Source organism: Peromyscus leucopus, chromosome 17 (assembly GCF_004664715.2).
Source record: "Peromyscus leucopus breed LL Stock chromosome 17, UCI_PerLeu_2.1, whole genome shotgun sequence".
Lineage (NCBI taxonomy): Eukaryota > Metazoa > Chordata > Mammalia > Rodentia > Cricetidae > Peromyscus > Peromyscus leucopus.
The window spans coordinates 6122612-6144067 of NC_051077.1; the positions used below are offsets into that span (position 1 = coordinate 6122612).

Sequence of the window (21456 nt, forward strand, 5' to 3'; positions counted from 1 at the left end):
AAACGAGTCACCGGACATTGATGAAGACGAAGGCATCCACAGCCATGATGGAAGTGACCTGAGTGATAATATGTCCGAGGGAAGTGATGATTCTGGCCTGCATGGGGCTCGGCCAGTGCCACAAGAAGCAAGTTCAAAAAGTGGGAAGGAGGGGTTGGCAGTTAAAATAACCGAGGGAGAGTTTGTTTGTATTTTCTGTGATCAGTCTTTCAGAAAGGAAAAGGATTACAGCAAGCACCTCAATCGCCATCTGGTTAATGTATACTTCCTTGAAAAAGCAGCCGAGGGGCAGGAGTAGTGAGCTGGCTGGTGGAGGGCGGCTTGTCACAGTTTGTAAGCAATGCCTCACTTTTAGTTTAAGGCAGTAGACACACACAAGCTCGCTTTAATTAGTGTCCAGTGCTGATTTTTAAGTGACATTATTTCCTTAGGACTGTATGTGTTACCTAGTGACTTGCAAAAACCTTAGCAAATCCTAGGGAGTTAATGTAAGAAAACAGATACTTAATCTGTTAGCTTGTGCAGTGCAGTGAAGGAAGGCGGGATGGTAGGTGACGTTCTCCGGGGTGTCTACCTGTGTGGAACCGGTCGGGTGTTCTGCCCTTTTCACTTCACTTGCTATTTTTAGTTCCTTGTTTAGGCTGATAAAAATTGGCATAGCAAATTACTTGAAGAATTTGCCTGCTTTATATAAGTAAAGTTAGCACTTTAAGGTTTCTTTAGAGATGAGAAAAGACATTTAAATTGAAGAAAAATTCTTTCAACAGTGGACATTGTATCTGTCCAGGTAATTGCTTCTTGACTTATGGTCGATATTTTGTGCTTTTATGTTAATCGTTATGAAAAGTGATTTTTGGTGGGTTTTTAAATTTTTTTTTTTATTTTGGTGCTTTACTGGCTTAAGATGTTGCACATGGTTTTTTGTTTTTCTTTTTTAACCTATGCAGCTAATTCCCCCCCTAGAGATAGCATTGTGTTTAATAGTAACACTTTATACATATATGCATGTTATTTTTTTTTTTCTTTTTAGGGGTTACTTTTAGGCTTGTTTGCAAAAGGGCCATTTTTCTTTGCTGCAGTTGTCTTTTTGCAGAACAATAGTGTGTGCAAGTTTATGAGCAATGGAATATGCAGGTTCAATCCATTGTTTTTATTTTTTTAATCTTAACCTCTTGATCTATGCCAGAAGCAGTTTCATGTAAGTTATTTTGATGGTGAGCATGTGTGTAATTCTACAGCTCTCCAGGTCTGGTTTTTACAGTAAGCCATTAGATCCCATATTGAACACAATTTAATCTCAGTATCAGCCATTAGAGTTTTTTTTTACTTTGCTGTTTCTAGCTTATTTCTTACAGAGTGAGAAGTCATTCTTTGAAGAGTTTCTTTTTTCAATAGATGGTTGATGTTGGGATTGTTACTCAAATCAAGTGATGAGTGATGAACTCCAAGTCATCCTTGGAAACAGCAAATCTGTAGCCCAACATAATTATCCTTTAAACTAGAGAATATCACTTGTGAGAAAGCCATCATGGCCACATGGCTGATCTAGAGTGGAGTGCTGAGTTCTGGCAAACAGCTGCATCTTTCTTGCAGCCATTCTGCGAATTTGAGTTGGTATAACTTCCAACGGTAATGAAATTGTGAAGGGTAATGAAGAAGAAGCCACTGAATAAATATCAACTATTGTGCAAGGCCAGCCAAATACTCCTGTAGTTCTGGCTTCACTGCTCTTTTTAAAGTGCAGCCCAGTTGTAGCAGAAGATCCTAGTGTTTTGGAGATGTCAGTACCTTGGGATGACCACTAAGAACACCAGCAGCTGTGGAGTGGAGCCAGCTGGGGCCTAGAAGATGAGCTATGTGTACTGCAGAGGGCAAAGTCAGAGAAGTGACCCAATCCCTTTGGAGGACTCTAGAAGATCGTGAGTGCATCCCAGATGTAGGGCAGTTTGAATTTTGTAATTACCCAAGATGTTAGAGATGCCAGAGTTCTGGGATACCTATCGAGGAGAGCTGCTAACCATGAGTGACACCAGCCCAAGAGAAAGAAGTGAGTTGCAGTCAACAAAGCTGAACAGCATTGCAGACCTAAAGAGCATTCTGACATCAGACAAAGAGATGCAGAGTTTGGAGTTTGCCCAGATGGTTTCGGTCTTGCTTTGGTGCAATATTTCCTCATTATGCTCCCTTCCCTACGTTTTGAAATGGTAATGTATATCCTATGACATTATATGTTGGATGTATGTGAAACACACACACACACACACACACACACACACACACACACACACACACACACGTTGAATTCCCAGGCTGCAACTTGTACATCTCCATCAGAGCACATGGCCTACCCAATCCCAGCTTTTCTCCACATGTGTTTGTCCCTCTTTACCCTAGTCAGGTCAGAGCTGTGCAAATCATGGCAGAACACTCATCCCTGTAAGGTGCAGAGGGACACAAACTGGACACTGGACACTGGACTCTGTTGTCCCTGATCTAAAAGAGATTATGAGAAACAGATCCAAGACATGGCGACATCATGGGAGAATGCCATCTGTCAGGCCAGAGTACACCTGCAGAATGAAGCAGTGTTTCCAATTCAGGTTTGCTTGCAAATGCTGCTTTGGTTTCCTTTTTACCCCTTAATGTTAATTACTTAACATGACTAATTTATATATCTATTACAAATTGGACCAATCTTGACCTTTACTCTATCATCCTGGCCAATGCCTTTGTTTACATCAATATCTTTCATGTTTTAAATTTTCTTTTAAATTTGCAGTTGTATAAAAATGTTTGCAAGTAAGTATACCAGCAGCTCTGGACTTCAGTCATGAAATTTGTGGCACCACCACATCATTCCTTGTGTGAAACTTCAGAAAATCCCTTTAAGATCTGGATAAATGCTCAACTTTACTGAATAAAAAAATAATGATTTAGCAAAGCCTTGAACCCAAACAAAGTGAAGAGTTGCATGAATCTGTTTTAAAGGACATACAAATACTCTATGGCTATTTCTAAACACTTCACTGTGTTTACTGAGCTCTGGATTCACTCTGTGATTAGTGTAATCCACCCACATGTGTACATTAACAGATCTAAAACCTGTACAACCATGATGTTTCCCTGTAGTGGGTATTTTTCCCACCTATGGCATTGGGGTACCAGCTCCTAGGGAATGGCCTCTTGCCTAGTTTAAGATCTGGGGGGCATGTATGCCAGTCCCTTCTCTTTTTCAAGCTCTTGGATGGCGGAGACCAAATCAAGTGGCTTGAAGCAGCATGGGACCGGTTCTCAGCTTTCCAGTGACTGAATTTGCCATATCCTGTATTAGTGAGTTGTTCCCCTAAATATAATTCTTTAATAAATAGTTCCTTTATCAGTAATCCGTGGGCTTTCTGCATTATTCTGCAAGTGATGCAAACCTAGCACAAAGTGATTACAGGTCTATTGAAAGTAGTTATGATTACCTGTGACCCTTGCTTCAGGGATAAAACTTTGTTTCAGGTATTGGGTTGCATTGTGGGAGCTAGGGATTTTTTAAATCTAATTATGATGTGCTTAAATCTAGGGTTCAATGTGAAATCAATGCTATTTTGATTATACAGCCATTGTCACCATCCTGTCTATATTATTGCTATACTTCCCATGTGACAGCATGACCATGTTCTGAGACAACTGTCCATACAAGACTCCTAGGCTTGTGCTTCTGCAAATATTAAGAAGGATGTGTAACTGCAGGTGAGAGGGAAGAGGTCAGTTTTCTTGTCAGAAGAACATACTGAGAGTCCAAGACCAACTGTTAACACTACCCCTTTTTTCTGTTTATGGGACATCTGACTTTCTATGTCATTAAACAGATCCTATAATTCATGATGCTCAAAAACAGGTGGTTAATAGATTGATGCATTCAAAAAGATCCTCAGCAGAGTGTGAGGAGCCAATGTCTCTCCACTGTGCTCATGTCAAAGAGAAACATGGAATTTCATTATTTACATGGGCAGATATGAGCTGGAAAAATCACACTGCAGAGCCTTGTCAATGATGACAGTGGTCACACAAGACAACACTCTCCTGTCAATACCAACTCCAGAGATTTAGAGCCCAGGGGATCCCCTAAATGCTGTTTGAAAAGTAGAGGTGATATAAAAAGTGTGGGAATGGTTTGTGATTTCCTCACGATTCCACAGCTAGTCACTTGAGGTTCCAGCATGGGTGAATACAGATGCTGCATTCACACCCATGAGAACATCTAACTAGATGCCCATCAATAAATAGTCACAGAAACTAGAGACAGGAAGCAGCCCCAGTGTTTGAAAAGCGGTGACATAATCTAAGTCAGGCTCGATGCCTTTCCTAGGACAGTCTTTGGAGACAAATATAGGAGCTTAGCCACCAGGCTGAGAGCAATGTGCTTGCCAGGTAATTGGAAGAGTGGGCATCACTCAGGTGACGGTTTCCTGATCTTCAGTAAAGATGCATGACAGGAGATGTGGATGATGAGAAAAGGTACCAAAAAGGTATTCACTGGCAGGAGAACTAAAGGGCCACCTAGCCAAACATGAGCATGCTGTCTTCTATGCTTTACTTTCAGAACACTGAACCAAGATGAGGAGCTAGCAAGTGGAGATGAAGACACCCAATAAGGAAAAAAAAAAGCCACTGAACATGATGGAGAACACGGGGTTGGAGAAGGGTCACTCATGCAAGTACCCAACATGTACGCACATCCACATCCACAGGGGCTTTGCAAGAGCTCCCACAGAATGCTCTGACATCGAGATTTTAAAGTGGGATTCACCTAAAGAGATTTATAACCACAACCTGTGGTGTCCATTGTGACTTACTACATATGTGAATTAGTTAACAACCCTTCCCGTTCACTGAGTCATTTCAACAGCATTATTCACAAACAGGAAACAGTGGCTTTCTCTTACAGTTGAGCACTAACTCCACTTTTATCTAAAGCTCTTCATGCTACAGCTCTGATGTCATGTACAGAGGAGGGTCTGAGGTGGTTCAACTTCCTGTTAGACACTTGCACTAGCTCAGGATAGCAGGGGTGGGACCGTGACCTTCCCTGTCCCTCATCTGCCTAGCCTTCAAACAGAGGCATCAGCCCTGACAAGCCCTCATGAACCTCCATGATTAAATATGAAATTTTCAAGCTTCTCAGGCCCCAGAGTCATCACAAAGCCCCAAACCATCCGATGGATGAAAATCTGGGTTATCTTAGATACATCCAGCATCTTAATTGACCAGCTTCCTCGACTGATAAAAAGCAGCAGGGACCCTTGTCCTTGCCACAGATAACAGCCCCTCACATACATTTGTGTATGTGCGTCTACAAATAGATGTATATGATTATATACATATATGAACACATACAGAGTGCTGCAGGGATGGTGCTGCAGTTAAGTGTGCATACTGCATATACAGAGGTCTTGGGTTTGGTTCCCAGAACCCATATCAGGGGATGCAGAACTGCCTGCCACTTTGGTCACAAGGATTCCAAGCCCCTCTGGCTTCTGCATGCACTTGCACTCACATGGTGTACATAAACTCACATGGCCACACACACATACACATCAATAGGCATAATAATTCAATTCTAAAAGAGAATGTATATACAGATATGTATATATACTTATCAGTCCTTCAGGGATTATTATAATTGCATCAAATATTCTCTCTAAATATTTCATATGCCAAGCTGTTATACATTTATATATGTGTTTATATGCACATGATTATACACACACACATACACACACACACACACACACACACACACACACACACACCATAATCAGTCCTTTAAAGAGTACTAGTAATTATATCAAACATTCTCTCTAAATCTTCCACACACATGTTCATCTAGTTTTGACCATATTCACTATACAAAAATCTGTATTTTATACCAAGTCTGTCCCAAAATGTTACAAGATGTTTCCTTTTCAGGCCAAGCTGTTTTATTCTTAAAGTAGGATGCTTTCTATACAGATCAGTGTAAAACTATGGCCTCTATTAAAATGCCCAAGTTGCGGCCCCATCAACAAAGGAGATAATTAAAACTGCAAGTCAGTGCACAGGGTTCAGCAAAGATATCCATCACATAAATTCACTGTGCGGCTGCATAGTAGGTGTGCCCTAATGAAATAGCCAAGTTAACGTGTGTGGTTGGCCATGGGCTACTCACTGGTGTAGGTGAGCTGGAAGCCTTGGGCGGTGTCTGACCCATTGGTGTTGAACTCCAGCCTCAGGTGGTTGGAGGTGCTGTTCAGCACCAGCCCCATCAAGTCACTTTTTGTGAAGACTCCCAGTGACCGTGAGGAGCTGTCCTTTCCATCGTAGACCTGGTGAAAGGATGCAGAGTCAGTCCCCGATTTTGTTAAGCTGTGTTGTTAGGCAGCGGTTTTCACAAGCCATTCCAAACTTTAACGATGCTGCTTTATGCAGAACTTCAAACTTAGTTGACAGAAATACAGGTGGATGATGGAGCTAAATAATCTATTTCCTTTCAATTTTACTTTTCCCATTAACACCATAGACAAAAGGTTTCTGGGCCCATTCTTGTTCAGATCATTTCCCATTCATTGCCTTGAAGACCAATTTTCATCATTTTTAAAATGAAATTTCTGTGTGCTTCCTGGTTCTGTTATCCACTGTTACCTTCTTCTCATCACCTGTTATTTACAGGGTTTCATTGCAAAGGCATTGGGAGCAGCATCAGCCACAGCACAGGCATCTCCCTCTCCTTTCACTTCTGTCTAGTGCACTGAACCATGGCAGTGTTGAAACCATCACCATTTGTAGGTCCTGGTGTGTGAACACTCAGCAGCAGAAGGCTCCTATCACACAACAGCAGAGCTTGCCATGAAATCCTGTACATGTGATACTGTTTCTGAGTGGTGTGAAGTTGAGAGATGTAATCTCTAGGAGAAAGAGACCCCAGAGCTTGGCTCAGAACAGATATTTCAGGTGAGGGTGCAGAACAGAGGTTGAGGGTAAAGAGTGCATTCTCACCTCTGGGGAACCAACCCCACACCCTGGAGGGGTACATTGTCAGACTACTGCAGAGCCTGTGACACATACCCATCCCTCTTCTCACAGCGCTTTTTCTGCTGACAGTCTCACTCTGTCTTGGACATTTGGTCACACTGAGTGTGGTGGCAGCCTTTCCTTTTCCAGTGTTGGTGGTGTGCTGATTGGGAATGCTGTCCTTTGCCTCCCTCACCAAGAGATAAAAATCTTGTGGATAAAGGTTTCAAGGAAAGAAGACTAAAAATGCATTCAATTCTCCTGAGGAGAATTCAGCTTTTCTTAAAGAACCTAAATATGGTCTACAGAGACTTCTACAGCTTCTTCTGGTATCTGGTGAACCCCCCTGTTGTCCCCTCTCACAGACCTTTTCTTTCTAAAAATGTACCATCTAGAGCAGTGGTTCTCAACCTTCCCAAAGCTGTGACCCTTTAATACAGTTCCTCAGGTTGTGGTGACCCCCAACAGTAAAATTATTTCAATGCTACCTCATAACTGTAACTTTACTGTTGTTATGAATCTTAATGTAAATATCTGATATGCGATCCCTAAAGGGGTCTAGACCTATAGGTTGGGAACCACTGATCCAGATGTTTTAATTAGGTCCATTTCTCCACAAATTGTAGAACTTAAAGGCAGGAAAAACCTCAGGAACAGCAGACAGCAGCAGGTAATAAACTTTATTAAAAGTGAAGAAACAGACACAGACACACACAGAGACACACCCACACACACATACCTACAAAGAGGAAAGGGCAGAGACATAGAGGTACAGAGTCAGACACAGAGACAGAGAGAGAGACAGACAGACTCTCCACAAAGTAGGAAGAAAATCTAGAAATCAAAATCCATTTTCCTCCAGAGGGCTGTGGTTTTAAATGTTTCTGGTGGTCTGGTACAGGTCTTCTCTCCTGCCCCTTATTTTGGGTTGGTCAGTTTAGACAAAGAAATGGGAGCTGATAAGTCTACAGCTTCAGGTGAACATGCTCATGACAATTCTTGAACATATCTGAGCAGTCAGGACCAGTGAGCTGGAAGAGGAACCTGCTGTCAGGAGAAAAGGCTCCCCAGATCTGTCCTAGGTCAGGAGGATGAGGAAGAACATAGGAGTATGTCATCTTTATAATTTATCTGCACTCCCTTTCCTTGTGTGTCTGCCTGTAAAGGATCTGCCTAACTCCTAGTCCATCTCAGTCACCCCCCTTCCACCAGTGGATAAATCATATGTTGCTCAACAGGCTGATCTCACCTACATGTACTCATAAAAAGAAAATGCATTCAGAAAAGTAATTAAGTTGTTATTTTAGTTCACTGCAATTAAGCACACAAATACTTGAATTGTCAAACAAAGTGCCATTTCCTCACTGAAAGGCTATTTTCATAGGCTATTGTTCTAAGAATAAACTTTACTTCAAAATGTGCCTCTGTCAGATGTAAGAATAGTTCTGAGACTCAATAATGGGTTCTATGTCCAAGAGAAAATATCTAGGTCTCTCTGAAAGCCCCTGGGTCTCTCCATATACCAGGCCATTCTCTATCTTATGGGCATGCATGCAAAAGTGTGAGGACAAAGAATAAGTTACACACAGATGAGCCCATTGCTCTGTAGTGAGCCCCTGTCTACACAGGGCAGGATGGAGCCCTTGGCCAAACTCTCAGTGGTTCCGTAGACAGTAACTCACTCACAGAAGAACAGTCTAGTCAGGAAGCTATTGGAGAGAGTCCTTAAAAATTATGGTAAAGATGCCTATGTGTAGTTCTTCATAGTTGATGGCTTCTGATGGGGTACATTAAGGAAGGACTCAGTTACCTTTTAGGGGCAGGCCACTGGGAGTTTGGCCATGCTACAGTGAGTACATGAGCAACACAAATTGGACTTGGTGTATCTTTTTTTCTTTTCTACAGGGGAGGTCACAAGGGTATGGTGGTGATGTTGTTCTGTATGCTGTGAAAATGTGTTGCTCTGATTGGTTGATAAATAAAGCTGTTTGGCCAATGGTGAGGCATTGTTAATTAATTCTAACTAGAGAGAGGGAAAGGAGAAAGAAAGAGAGCAGAGGAGATGCTGCCAGCCACCACCATGAGAAACAAGATGTAAAAGGACTGGTAAGCCACGAGCCACATGGCAAAGGTATAGATTTATAGAAATGGGTTAATTTAAGATGTAAGAACTAGTTAGGGAGAAGCCAGAACCATTGAGCCATAATCATTTGTAAATAATACAAGCCTCTGTGTGTTTATTTGGGTCTGAGTGGCTACAGGACCATGGGGCTGCAGGAGCTGGTTGGAACCAGAGAAAACTTCCAGCTACAAGGGTGAGATGGTAGACCTGGAAGGAATGGGAGGTGACTGATTAGGGTACATTGCATAAAATTCCCAAGTAAGCTATAAAAATATTACATTGAAAAAAAAAATAAAAAGCTTGTGTAAATGTCTCCATTCCCAGGACAACAGGTTTTCCAACCATGCTCATGTCATCAGAGCGTAAGCTCTGTGCCCTGCTGTGAACATCCTTGAAGGAGCTCTCAGAGAGTCAGCATGCAGCTGACCCGCAGAAAGTGACTGGGGCTGTGTGATTGCAGAGTGAAAATGGGGCTCACAGCTGCATTCATTCACAAAGAAAGAAAGACAGGCTATGCTCGTTCTCAGGGTATCCTTGGCCAGAGCCCCCCAACCACCAGCAACAAACACAGGAGTCGGTATGGCTGTTGGGGGAAGCAGCTTGGGGTCTCCTGTTCCACACTCTGTGATGAGGATCTATTCTGCAACACTCCCTCGTGCAGGCTTGGCATTCAATTGGTTCTTAGGTCCACAGGGATGTACCCCCATAGGTCACAACACATTATGTGACATCTTGAGTTACAACTGAGAGTTTTCAGGGAGAAGCTTTCCCAGCTTCCAGAGCTGGGCCCTGGAGCTCTTTCCAGGAAACCTGCTGTCTTGCATACATGCATACATAAAAACTGAATTCTGTCCTTGTTTTCATTGTGTGTGCCTGTGAGTGTGCAAATGAAACCAAAGTCCTTATTGCTGGGCCACAGTGGTGTGAAAGATGAGTGTGAGCAGTCTGGGCCCCTAGTAAGATGATTTAACTTGAAACAGAGTACTTCAATATGAAGTATTTATCATAAAACTCCACGAAGTCTAAGGAAAAAAATGCAATGGCATTTCACATGTTGGGCAGTTTCTCTGCAATCAAGTGTTGTAAGCAAAACTGTTTTCTTCTTCTTAAAACTTTTTTACTTATTTATTTATAACGAACACGTTTCCAAACGGAAATGATTTCCTTCCTGGTGCCCCAATAATGTTTCCCAGCATACATTTCATTCTGTGTTTCTAATCACCACCAACCCCACTACACACAGAGCACATTAAAATTTCCCCTAAAACTTTATCTAAAAGGCATACTGACTTCTAAATTTGAGGTTATCAAAGAATCTAGAAACTTCCTACTTGCAGCCTCACTTTTGCTTTAGTGAGCCTGCTTGTTTCCTGGATTAATTATAGCCCTTCATGCTGTCAGCATGGGACCATGAAAGTCTATTGAAATGAAAAAAAGTGACACTGTTAAATTATGGCGTTGAAAAATAGCCCATCTTGGGCATGGGAAGAAGGAAGGCCGGTTAATATAGAGGAGTCTCTGACCCACACACCACTCCTTGTGAGGTTGAGTGGAAGCACAGAGGGACACATTCAGCCCCAGGTGAAGGAATGCCAGCAGGGGGGTGGCCACTCTGTCCTCTGAAGTGACTCTTTCAGTCCTTTCATAGCTTAACATGAGTTGAAGCCACTGCATCTGAGAGGCGCCCTTGCTGTGTTCCTGTAGCTGATTCTGACTTACAAAATCTGGAACTTTAGAAAGAACTCGAGAATATAAGCACAGTGTTCCACTGACATAAATCAGCCCCGTGACCTGGAGAATTGCTTCCTTCTCCCTGGAATGGGCAGGGAGTAAGCTCCATGGTTTATGCCTTTTTATCTCAAAGCCTTCTTTTTCACTGTCTTGGGGCTGGGTCTCCCAATGTCTGCCTCCCTTCCCTAGGTCCTGGAAAGTCTTCAATTTCTTGAAATAGTTACAGAAGGTAAGTGAGCTATTGCAGAAACATTAGCATTAAGGATGTTTCTGCTAGAGCTGGGATCTGACCAGATAGGACCCGGAACCCCACTGTTCCATGACGAGACTCCAGCTCATCCAGTGCCTTGTTTATGTATAAGGGCTAGGCTCCTTTCATCCCTCTGTGAGATCCTTCCCAATCTAAGTGTGATAACCACATTTGACAACTAAAAATAACTTGGGAAAAGAGTGGGTGGGGGCTCTGTCAGTTTTAACAACTATTATTATGCATCACACTAACACTGAAACAGCCAGAAAAGTCATTTTCATTGCATGCTCACAGGAGGAAATCAAGTCTCAAATTAAATAATCTTCCCACGATACATGGCTTAGCAGTACTGTTACAGGGATGATTTCCAAGTCTACACAGTCTACAGCAATATAATCTCTCAGATAAATAGGATTAAATATAAATAAAGGTATATTAATATGTCTATATAAACTGTCACATAGATAAATGGATTGATCAATCAATACAAGAAAGAAATGATAAGCATATACATATATGATAAATAAGTGATAGATAGATGATATATCATTCATAGGTAGATACGTGGTAGATAATAGAACACAGATAAAGAGAATACCTTTAAACACACAGGCATATTGATAGAAGATATGGACATATAATAGAAAGACAGATGATAGATAGATAATAGACATAGAGATAGACAAGTAGACAGACACACAGACAAATAAATAGATCAAATATAACAGTTGCTAGTAGATAACAGTTGCCAGGTAGCCTGGTGATGTACTCCCTGCATTGAAAATTCTAGGTTACAGTCTACAAAGTATTTTACCTTTAGAGTGTCTCCTTCAAATAGCTGAAAGGTCCGGGCTCTGAGATGGATCCCCTTGCCAGCTTCCGTTTCTATTTTATAGATACACTCATGGTTATTATCATAATTGGATGGGAAATTTGGAGACAGTAATGTTCCTTCATTTCCTTTGACACTTGCTCCACATTCAGCTAAAATAAACGGGACATTAAAAAAGAGGATTCAAAAGTGGAATTATTGATCAAGGTAGATTAAAAACTCCATCAGAATGACTACCCCACCTCTATCAATGTACACCTGCTTTCCAAGGATTGCCTCAGAAGTAGATTGGTGTTTTACAACCCAACAGGAAACATATCCCATTCATCTCCTTTCCAGGTTTTTCCTTATTTACATTAACCACATGATTCTTACTACACAGACTCTGCACTCTGCCAGAAAGAAGTTTGAGAATAAAATCAGGATGGTCCAAGTACCATGCCTATATCACCATTCCTCCTTGCCCTGGCCACTTTGATTGTTTTACTCCTATATTGATGTAATTCTCCTCTGGGTAGGCTGTGTGGCACCAAAGGGGGGAATCTAAAGGCAGACAAAGTCACCAAGTTATCTGGTCACACGGCATAGTGCTCAGATTTCATCTGAGGATAGAAGAGCATTAGGTAACAGGGATAGATTTCTCTCCCTTTTCTTTTTTTTCTTTTTTTTTTCGAGACAGGGTTTCTCTGTTTAGCTTTGCGCCTTTCCTGGAACTCACTTGGTAGCCCAGGCTGGCCTCGAACTCACAGGGATCCGCCTGCCTCTGCCTCCCTAGTGCTGGGATTAAAGGCGTGCGCCACCACCGCCCGGCATTCTCTCCCTTTTCTTAATGGAGGAAAAGGGTCACTGACTTCCAGCACCAAATTTGCACGAAATAAAATGCCTTTAATCAAGGAAAAACTGACAGTCAATGACACCCAACTTTCAAGGAAGCCTGAGGAAACCAAATGAGTATGTGTTCTCATCTATGGTAGTGAAGAATTTCAGTCAAGAACTCACTCAGCTCTGAAATGTTGAGGGGAAAAATAATAACTAATCAAAAGAGGTAGCACACTATCACCACCACTACCACATCCACTGCCACCGCCATTATCATCAAATCATCATCATCAAATCATGATCATGATCATGATCATCATCATCTCTGCATGGGCAGTGTGTCTGGGGAGCCCAGGCCTCTGTGACATCAACTTCCTAAAGCTTGATTAGAAGTAATTTGTTTTCCTTATTTTAGTCATGATGGAACAGGATTTCCCTGGCCTCCACACGCTTCACACCATCATGTTTATTAAGAGAATTTTGTTTGCTTGTTCTGTTTTTCCTTTTCTCCTCCATGATGAACTTGCCAGTTAGAGAATTTTTATAGGCTGAATAGTAGCAATCTTAGGTAGGTGCAATTCATCATGCTAAAGTCCTTTAGGTAGCCTGTTTGAAAATTAAGCCTGCCAGGCAGTGGTGGCACACACCTTTAATCCCAGCTCTCAGGAGGAAGAGCCAGGAGGATCTCTGTGAGTTCAAGGCTTGCCTATTCTACAGATCGAGATCCAGGATAGGCTCCAAAGCTACACAGAGAAATCCTGTCTCAAAAAACCAAAGGAAAAAAAAAGAGAGAGAGAAAAAAAAAAAAGAAAAGAAAATTAAGCCTATTCAGTTTGCAAAGATAGACACAACAAATAAAAATGGAAATATGCCAAAGAGCCTGAGAGGTCCCCTGAGCCCTGGTGCCTCATCTGGGGGCCAGGGGAGGGGGGAGCACTACAGAAAACAAGGCATCCACATTTAAGAAGCAGCGATTCCAATTTTCTCTCTGTAGAGGACTGTTCCCATTCTCCCTCCCTCTCTGCCTGCCCCCACCCTTATGGGTATTCGTGGGCTGCAGGCTCACAGCTTGCACTGATTGAATAGACTTAGCCAGAACCTACTCCTCTGACCTATGGGGTCTACCCAGAACACACCAGAAACGTGGAAAGGATAAAGTATCTCTGTCGTTCACATTGGGTATGTACACCTAATATCCAAACAGAACACTGGAAAATTAAGCTTATTAAAATGAATAAATCTTTTGTTAACAGTTAAATTTAAAATTTTTTTCCTTGTTATATTGTTATATTGCTGCTTTCAACTACATTTCTGTAAACATAAATGAAAATTATTTTTCTTTTTCTATAATAGTTAAAAAAAAGTACATGAAAGATAAAAAACAAAACAAAGCAACAACAACAAGAAAATCAGGTGCCCAGAAAATTGTCAAGTTAACTGACCCAAGTGCTGAAAATTCTTTGAATTTTGTTTAAGGAATCCACGTGACCCCTCATCATCACAGTAATTAAATGTTTTCCTTTTTAAGTCTTTTAAAATTCTTTCAATAGTTTATTTAATATTTCTCTAAAGTGCTGGGATATCATATCCCTTGATACAAATCACTTTCTTCATTACCGAGAAACTAATAAAACAGTAATGAAAAAACTGAACTCTTTTTGAGAGTTTTAGAATTCAATTAATTAAAATAAAATTGGCCGTGATGTGAGGGGATCAATCGACTCTGGCCTTCCTTCTTCTATACAATGGGGTCAACCTGTGAAGTCAAGGGTCTTCCTACTCTGAGATCTGCTACAGCGTTCCTACAAAGTCAAGCGACAGAACCCACAGACCCAACTGCACAGGTGCAGGCTGGAAGTCTGACACACAAACACTAACCACATATAATCTATGTGGATTAACAAATATTCAATAATAGAAAGGTTATTTTGTTGGAGATGCTGATTCTTTAATGTTTGGTTATATGAAATTTAACCTTTCAATATGCCTGTGTGATGCTTAAAGTGGAGACTTGCCCATTTGCATAACATTGAGGCCACAAAAGGTCATACAGGTCACAGAGGTTTGGAGATGTAATCATTGGGAGAAGATATATGTACCTGCAGCTATTATGATTTGGTGCAAATTATGGTAGGGCCACTGAGACTGTTGTGAAATGGACAAAACTAATAACTCACTTTCATTTACATAGATACATGCTTTGGAGCAGAGGTACGGAGAACCAGAAGAAGAAAAAAAGAGCCATAAAATAGAAACAACAAGATCTACTTCCCTATTACTCAAAGCAAACTTAACCTGATATTCAAATAAGCTGCTTACCTGTGCCTAGAACAGAGAAAGCCCTCCCCAATGCAACAAGTCCTATATTGACTCAAGATATCTAGGAATTGCATAAAATGGAACTGTTTAATCAGTTCATTATATTAAACCCATTTTTTCTAATTAATGCTATCATTGGATAAAGCATTAAGGATAGAAATAAAAATAGCTATTAATTTTCTTATAAAATTATGACTGAAGTGGCTGGAAAGATGCTCGGTAGTTAAGCATAGTTGCCACCCTTGGAGGGGACCAGCAGTTCCCAGCACCCACATTGAGTGGCTCAAAATTGTGGTCAATTCCAGCTCTGGAGAGCTGTCACCCTCTTCTGGCCTCCCAAGACATCTGCACACATATGACCATATACATATAGACACAAATAAATAAAAATAATCAAAATAAGCCTTTTAAAATTTGTAAACAATAAATTAAAGAAATAGAAAGGAACTAAAGAGTCACGGGGTTAAGATGATGATATCTAAACAGAATGTCAAATGACTGAACACTAAATTTAGTGCTAGAAGAAATGCACAGTCAGTCAAAATCCAGGTAGAATATTTCACTTTATTATGTCTCTCTAAAGTATTTGCAACCATTAGACACTAGAGTATTTTGTCTGAGTCTTTGTGTCCTTATAAAAGACCCTTTGTTCAGAAAGTGATGTTGGATGTGTTTTCTCATTAGAATGTACATCTCAAGTTCATTTTAAATATGCCTTCACCATATCCCATACAGTACATATTTCCTAGAGACACTCAACCTGTGATCACTGAGGTGGATTGTAACTTTTGGCCAGGGACAAATAAATTGTATTTTCATAACTTTAATGAAAGGGAGAGGGTGTGTTCATGGACCAAAGGTCTAGGACCAGGAAGGGTTTAAGGATGACTGTTATATCCATCTGAAGAAGAGGTAGCTCTTAGGGTTCCAGAGAAGAAACTATAGGTCCAAGGGGTGATAATTAACAAGGGGTGATAATTAATCCAAGCAGATTTCTAACCCATGCCAGCAGCTAAAGAGGATCTGAAAGTAAATCGTGTGTGTGTGTGTGTGTGTGTGTGTGTGTGTGTGTGTGTATGTGTGTGTGTGTGTGTGTGTGTGTGTGTGTGTGTGTGTGTGTGTGTAAGGACCTTCATAGATGGCCAGTATGTGCTCAAAAAAACACGAGAAACCAACTTGACAGGGTAGGGCAAGCCTACTCCATTGGTATGCAGGAGACAGGCAAGGGTGAGCATAGAACACTTATGCATTGAGCTCAGTTTACCCAATATCTTTTTTGGTTCAGGGAAAGGCATATTGAATGAGGGCAGTGCAGGCCTGGGCAAGTCTAGCATGGCTGTCACTGGGCGGGGGGGGGGGGGGTCCTTTTGAGTAAAATGGGAAATGACTTAGCAGGGGTTTCTATAAAGAGGGGATTATGTGAATGCCCAGATGAGAACCAAGGTTTCAGGGGTGGGGTGTGTGTATGGGGGAGGGGGGGGGACTCAGGATCTTCAGTGCAGAGATAGCAGAGTCCCCAGAGGCAAAGCTGAATCCTGAGCTACATGGCTGACAAATTCATAGGAACCAGAAGTCAGTGAGTATGGACAACTTCAGACACAGAGGTAGTACCAGGTGTGCCTGATGCCTGTTGGATTCATTGTAGTTTGTGACCCTTTATCAGAGGTTTCTTGCAACCTGTTGTGCTAGAAAGAAATGTAGGAAGTAGCAGGCAAAGTGCAAAAGGCTGAATAGAGGAGAGGCCAATGCAAGGCTTTTTCAGGCCCTTCCTAAGGTTGTGGGTGTGCAAGAGCCAATGGCATCTGTTGCTTGGCAATCTACAAGCTACAGTGTTTCCTGATGGGATTCTGCCTCAGTTGTCCTACCTTTAAGATAGAGCCAGCAATACAATACTTATTGCATAGACACAGCACTAACTAAATACAGGCAAAGCTCATGGTACCCTCCAGGCAGAGCTCAATAAATTATTTCACATTTAAGACAACAGTGTACAATCCTGACTACCAAGAAAAACAGAGTTGTAATGATGAATGGAAGAAAAACTGCATAACAACTGAGTGTCACAATCCCTAGACTAATTGTTTGATTTTATTCAGGTGGATTTTTCCCCAAAACTCAAACTGTAACTGTTAAAATATTTAAATATGGAGAATGCATCCCAGAGAGCTCTGGGAAATCCTCGGAACATCAACAGAACAATGTCCAGATAGTCTTTGAAATTTGAGAGAGGTTTTCAGCATGGGATGGGAGTGGGAGAAGATGGGAAAGAGGAGGAAAACACATTTGATGTCAACAGCTTTGTCTATAGTTGAGCCTTGAATCTGTGGCTCATGAGAAGCCAAAGGCCAGCACTGATTGTTGGACTCCAAAGCATCCCGAAGTCTTGCCTAGAATAGATGAGAGTCAGAGCTATGGAGAAATGTGGCCATATTCTGCTAACTTTCTGGCATTTTCTCCTTATTCAGTTTCTCTCAGGGATCCCATACCTGCTTCTGTTTTGTGACCTGGGGGGCTTAGAATGACTCTTTGATCCACCTCTTATGAACCCAGAAGTCTTGGGGAAAGCATGGTTAATCTCTTACATTCTTTTCTCTTTGTTAGGGTGTCTGGCTGTTTAAAGAACTGGTTATGAGCAGACTGCTGCTGAGTGTTGTGGCTGAGCGGCCGGTGCCACACTGTGTCTCAGGAATAATGAATGGCCAGGTGGTCAGGCTTCACAGAAGTCTTGCACTAAAGCCAGGGTGGCAATGGTAGCTCTACATTTCCAGTCAATGCCCAAGAGAAGTACAGTACCACTGCTCTGAACTACTGCACTCAGGTCAGCGTGCCCTGGGAACCTCCTTACAAATAACCCAAACGAAAACCTACACTACACTGCCTAGCAGAGCAACTGCCTGCCTCCTCACAGATGACACTGTTAAATCAACCTCTGATGCCAAACACTGGCGATGCTTCTTTGCTGGGATGCACAATAAAGACACAATCAAGGGCTCCAAGGGAAACAAAGGCACTATTCTGGGATGCCTTATGTCATCACAGGGAGAATGGGTCTTAGCAACAGTAGAGTTAGCATTTCCCTTTTCCCCATTTGCTAAGCATTTTATTTTTAACACTTACTTTCCCCCTCCATAGAGACCCTTGGCACATACTCTGGTCTCCCTTTACCACTCGCAGAACCTTCTAATTGACAGAGACATAGTTTACAGATGAGACAAGTCAGGCTCTCTGAAATTGAGGTAGCTCCCCACAGCTCAGGCTATCCCAGTTCCAGCCTCTGCCCTTCCCGGCCAGCCTCCTCTCTGTTTCCTGACCCACTGCCCATGGATGAATGAAATGAAAGCGTGTGGCCACCTACCCACACACCTTGGCAGAGGTGCACTCCACACTCGGCGTCCCCCACCCAGGCACGTAAGCTTGGTTGCACCTTCTAAGCGGTATCCCTGGAAGCAGGTGAAAGCCAGCGTGTCACCCACACCAAACTGGAACCCAATTCTGCGGCTGAAGGCAGGGACTCCAGGGTCATCACAGGGCTCCAGGTCATATTCTGGAAACAAAAAAGACAGGGTGCATAGCAAGCTTTCTCATTGGACTTTCTTTGGACCACCAGTCCCTCCCCCCCAAATAATGACACAGAGACTTATTATTAATTATGAAAGCTTGGCCGTAGCCTAGGCTTGCTCCCAACTAACTCTTATAACTTAAATTAATCAGTTTCTATTAATCTAGGTTTTACCACCTGGCTCTTTACTTCTCCATTCTGTACATCTGACTTGACCTACATCTTGCTGGTAAAATCCCCTGTGACACGTTCTAACTCAGAGTTCCTATTTCTGTCCAGAAGTCCCACCTAAACTCTCCTGCCTAGCTATTGACCACCCGGCTCTTTATTAAGCCAATCAGAATAAAACAGCGACACATTTTCATACAGTCTGCTCAAATATCCTGCAACAAGGGTGAGGATGTGGTACCTAGGGAGCAAGAGAAAGTATTTAGCATAGACTAGGACAGGGAGAACACTGAACGAAACCTCCCTTTATCTCTACTCTCTCTCCCTCTCTCTCTCTCTCTTCTCCCCCCTCCATCTTTTGTCATATGAATTCCTATCAGTTATCCCATAGATTCTAGCATAGATCTCAGCAGTTTACAATATAAACATATACATGTAATAAGGTAAAATAGGATGAACCATTCTGTCTCTTCCTTTGAGAGGATGAAATCAATTTTCTGATATTCACAGTTGCTAAAACCAGAAAGCTTTGCATTTTCCTTAAATACAGTTTTTTATGAAGAAGGCGTGGGGCAGAAGGCAGTGTAGTGCTAGCAGTTAGCTCGTCAGAGCCAAGCCACCTGTAAAACGGGTGTGTCTGCAGCAAAGCTATTCTCAACATATGAACCATGTTTTAGTGACATACAATGGAAAATATTTTTGTTAACTAGAGATTTCTCTAAGCCCCACGAGAAGCAAGCACTAAATAAGTCTGAAGGAAAGCAGAATATGTCTTCACAAGGTTGGCACCACTGAGGACCTTTTGTGCCAGCCTCATGTTTTCCGCAGCTCGTTGGGACTAGACTGTGTGTGCAGGTCGGACACTGTTTGTCACTGGTCCTCCTGTTTATCTGTGGAGAGGTAAGGAACTGGTGCATCAGAGGCACAATGAGGGAGATTAGATGCCCATGCTTAAGTTTCTTGTTGTGTGCATCATTTGAAATGCCCCATGTCCAGTACAGTCATTTTAGCACCAGGCCACAGGCCAAGCAAACATCCCTAGAGTCTGGAGATGAGCAATGGTGTAAGGAGCTGTTCTAGTTTTCTTTCTGTTGCTGTGATTAGCAGCTTAAGGAAGGAAGAAGTTTTATTTGGCTTACACTTCTGGGTCACAGTGCATCACCGAGGGAAGCCAAGGCAGGAATGAGACAGAAACCATGGAGGAATACTGTTAACTGGCCTGCTCTTTGGCTGGCTCAGCTTGCTTTCTTATACAGCCAGGACCATTTGCCTAAAGATGATCCCTTAGAGAGATAGGCCCTCCTACATCAATTAGAAATCAGGACAGGACCAATGGCCACTATTGATTTAAGCAATTCCTCAACTGGAGGTTCCCTTTTCCTAGGTGACTCTGACTCTGTATTTTGTCAGGTTAACAATAAAAACTAACCACAAGAGAGACAGTGAAAGATTTACTGAGGAACGATCTTTACTGCAGGAAGACGGCTGTTTCTTCCAAGGGAGGAACCTTGATCACTTGTGTGATAAAGTGGGAACCTTGACTGTGGTTCTAAGAAATGGTGCTTCCACTTTCGGATTTCCAATTTCTGATTCTCCTGTCTTTAAATTTTACAATCAATATTGTCAAGGAACATACAGAGAGATTCAATCCCCTGGTGGTTTGCTTATTGTTTTTCTTTCCAAGCTCAACCCCTTTGTCATTGTATTAGCGGATTATTAGACTTTTACTAAAATCTCACTGTAGAACACTCAACATAAGCTCCTCCTTTATTTCATCAAGCAACTACTTAACCTCTGCCTGCTTTGTCCTACATTTGGGACAAAAATCTGCTTTAGAGCAATGAAATATTCAAACTCACCTCACCATTCTGGGAATGCACTTATTAGTCTGACCTTAGTTTTCCATGCTCCAGGGAGGGAAAAGATAGACAATGTTATCTATTGGACTCAACAATCACTCATGGCAAACATGTCCCAGACAATATGCAGACTTTTCCAGAAATACTAAAATGCAGATGTCACGACATCTTCTGAATGTTTTCCTTCGGAAATTGTTTTCCTTCTATGTGCCACATACTTTCTGAAAATAATGTTTTTCTGTCCTTTTAGACACAATCAGAAACTCCTTGTAAATACGTTAATGACACCTATGTTACACCTACCACTTTTTGTACAAAGGCACCCCATAGCATTAAGGTTCTTTGCTTTGTGTATATTTTATCTTGTAATTTATTTTTTAATTTTTAAAATATTTATTTCATTTTTTTATTTATGTTTGTGTATATATGTGGGTGCACATATGCAAGAGTAGCCATAGAGGTTCAAGGAGGGCATTCATGCCCTCTAGAGTTACAAGTGATTGTAAACTGCTCCACACAAATGCTTGGACCCTAACTCAGATTCTCTGTAAGAGCAGCAAGTGTTTTTTAACCACTATTCCATCTCTTTGTCCCCTTATTTGGTAGTTTAGATGATGCCCTTACTTAAGTGTGCCTGTTAGAATAGAAAGGGTCTGATTTTATCCCATGGGAAATGGGGGGAGCACTTAGTTTCTATCATCCATTTACATAGGAGTGGCTTCTTATATTAGCTGCCATTTATTTACTTTATCATGGTAT

The 21456-nt window shown here is 41.8% G+C and overlaps 1 protein-coding gene across 1 annotated transcript in view; it reads right to left on the reverse strand.

The window, feature by feature from the left end:
* Positions 1–21456, reverse strand: part of Csmd1 (CUB and Sushi multiple domains 1) — a 1301483-nt gene that overhangs the window by 270530 nt on the left and 1009497 nt on the right. The window contains exons 20-22 of the mRNA XM_028882070.2: positions 18467–18655; positions 11956–12125; positions 6197–6353 (exon numbers count right to left, since the gene is read on the reverse strand). Of these exons, the coding sequence (XP_028737903.2) occupies positions 6197–6353; positions 11956–12125; positions 18467–18655 (516 nt within the window). The remainder of the gene's footprint in view (positions 1–6196; positions 6354–11955; positions 12126–18466; positions 18656–21456) is intronic.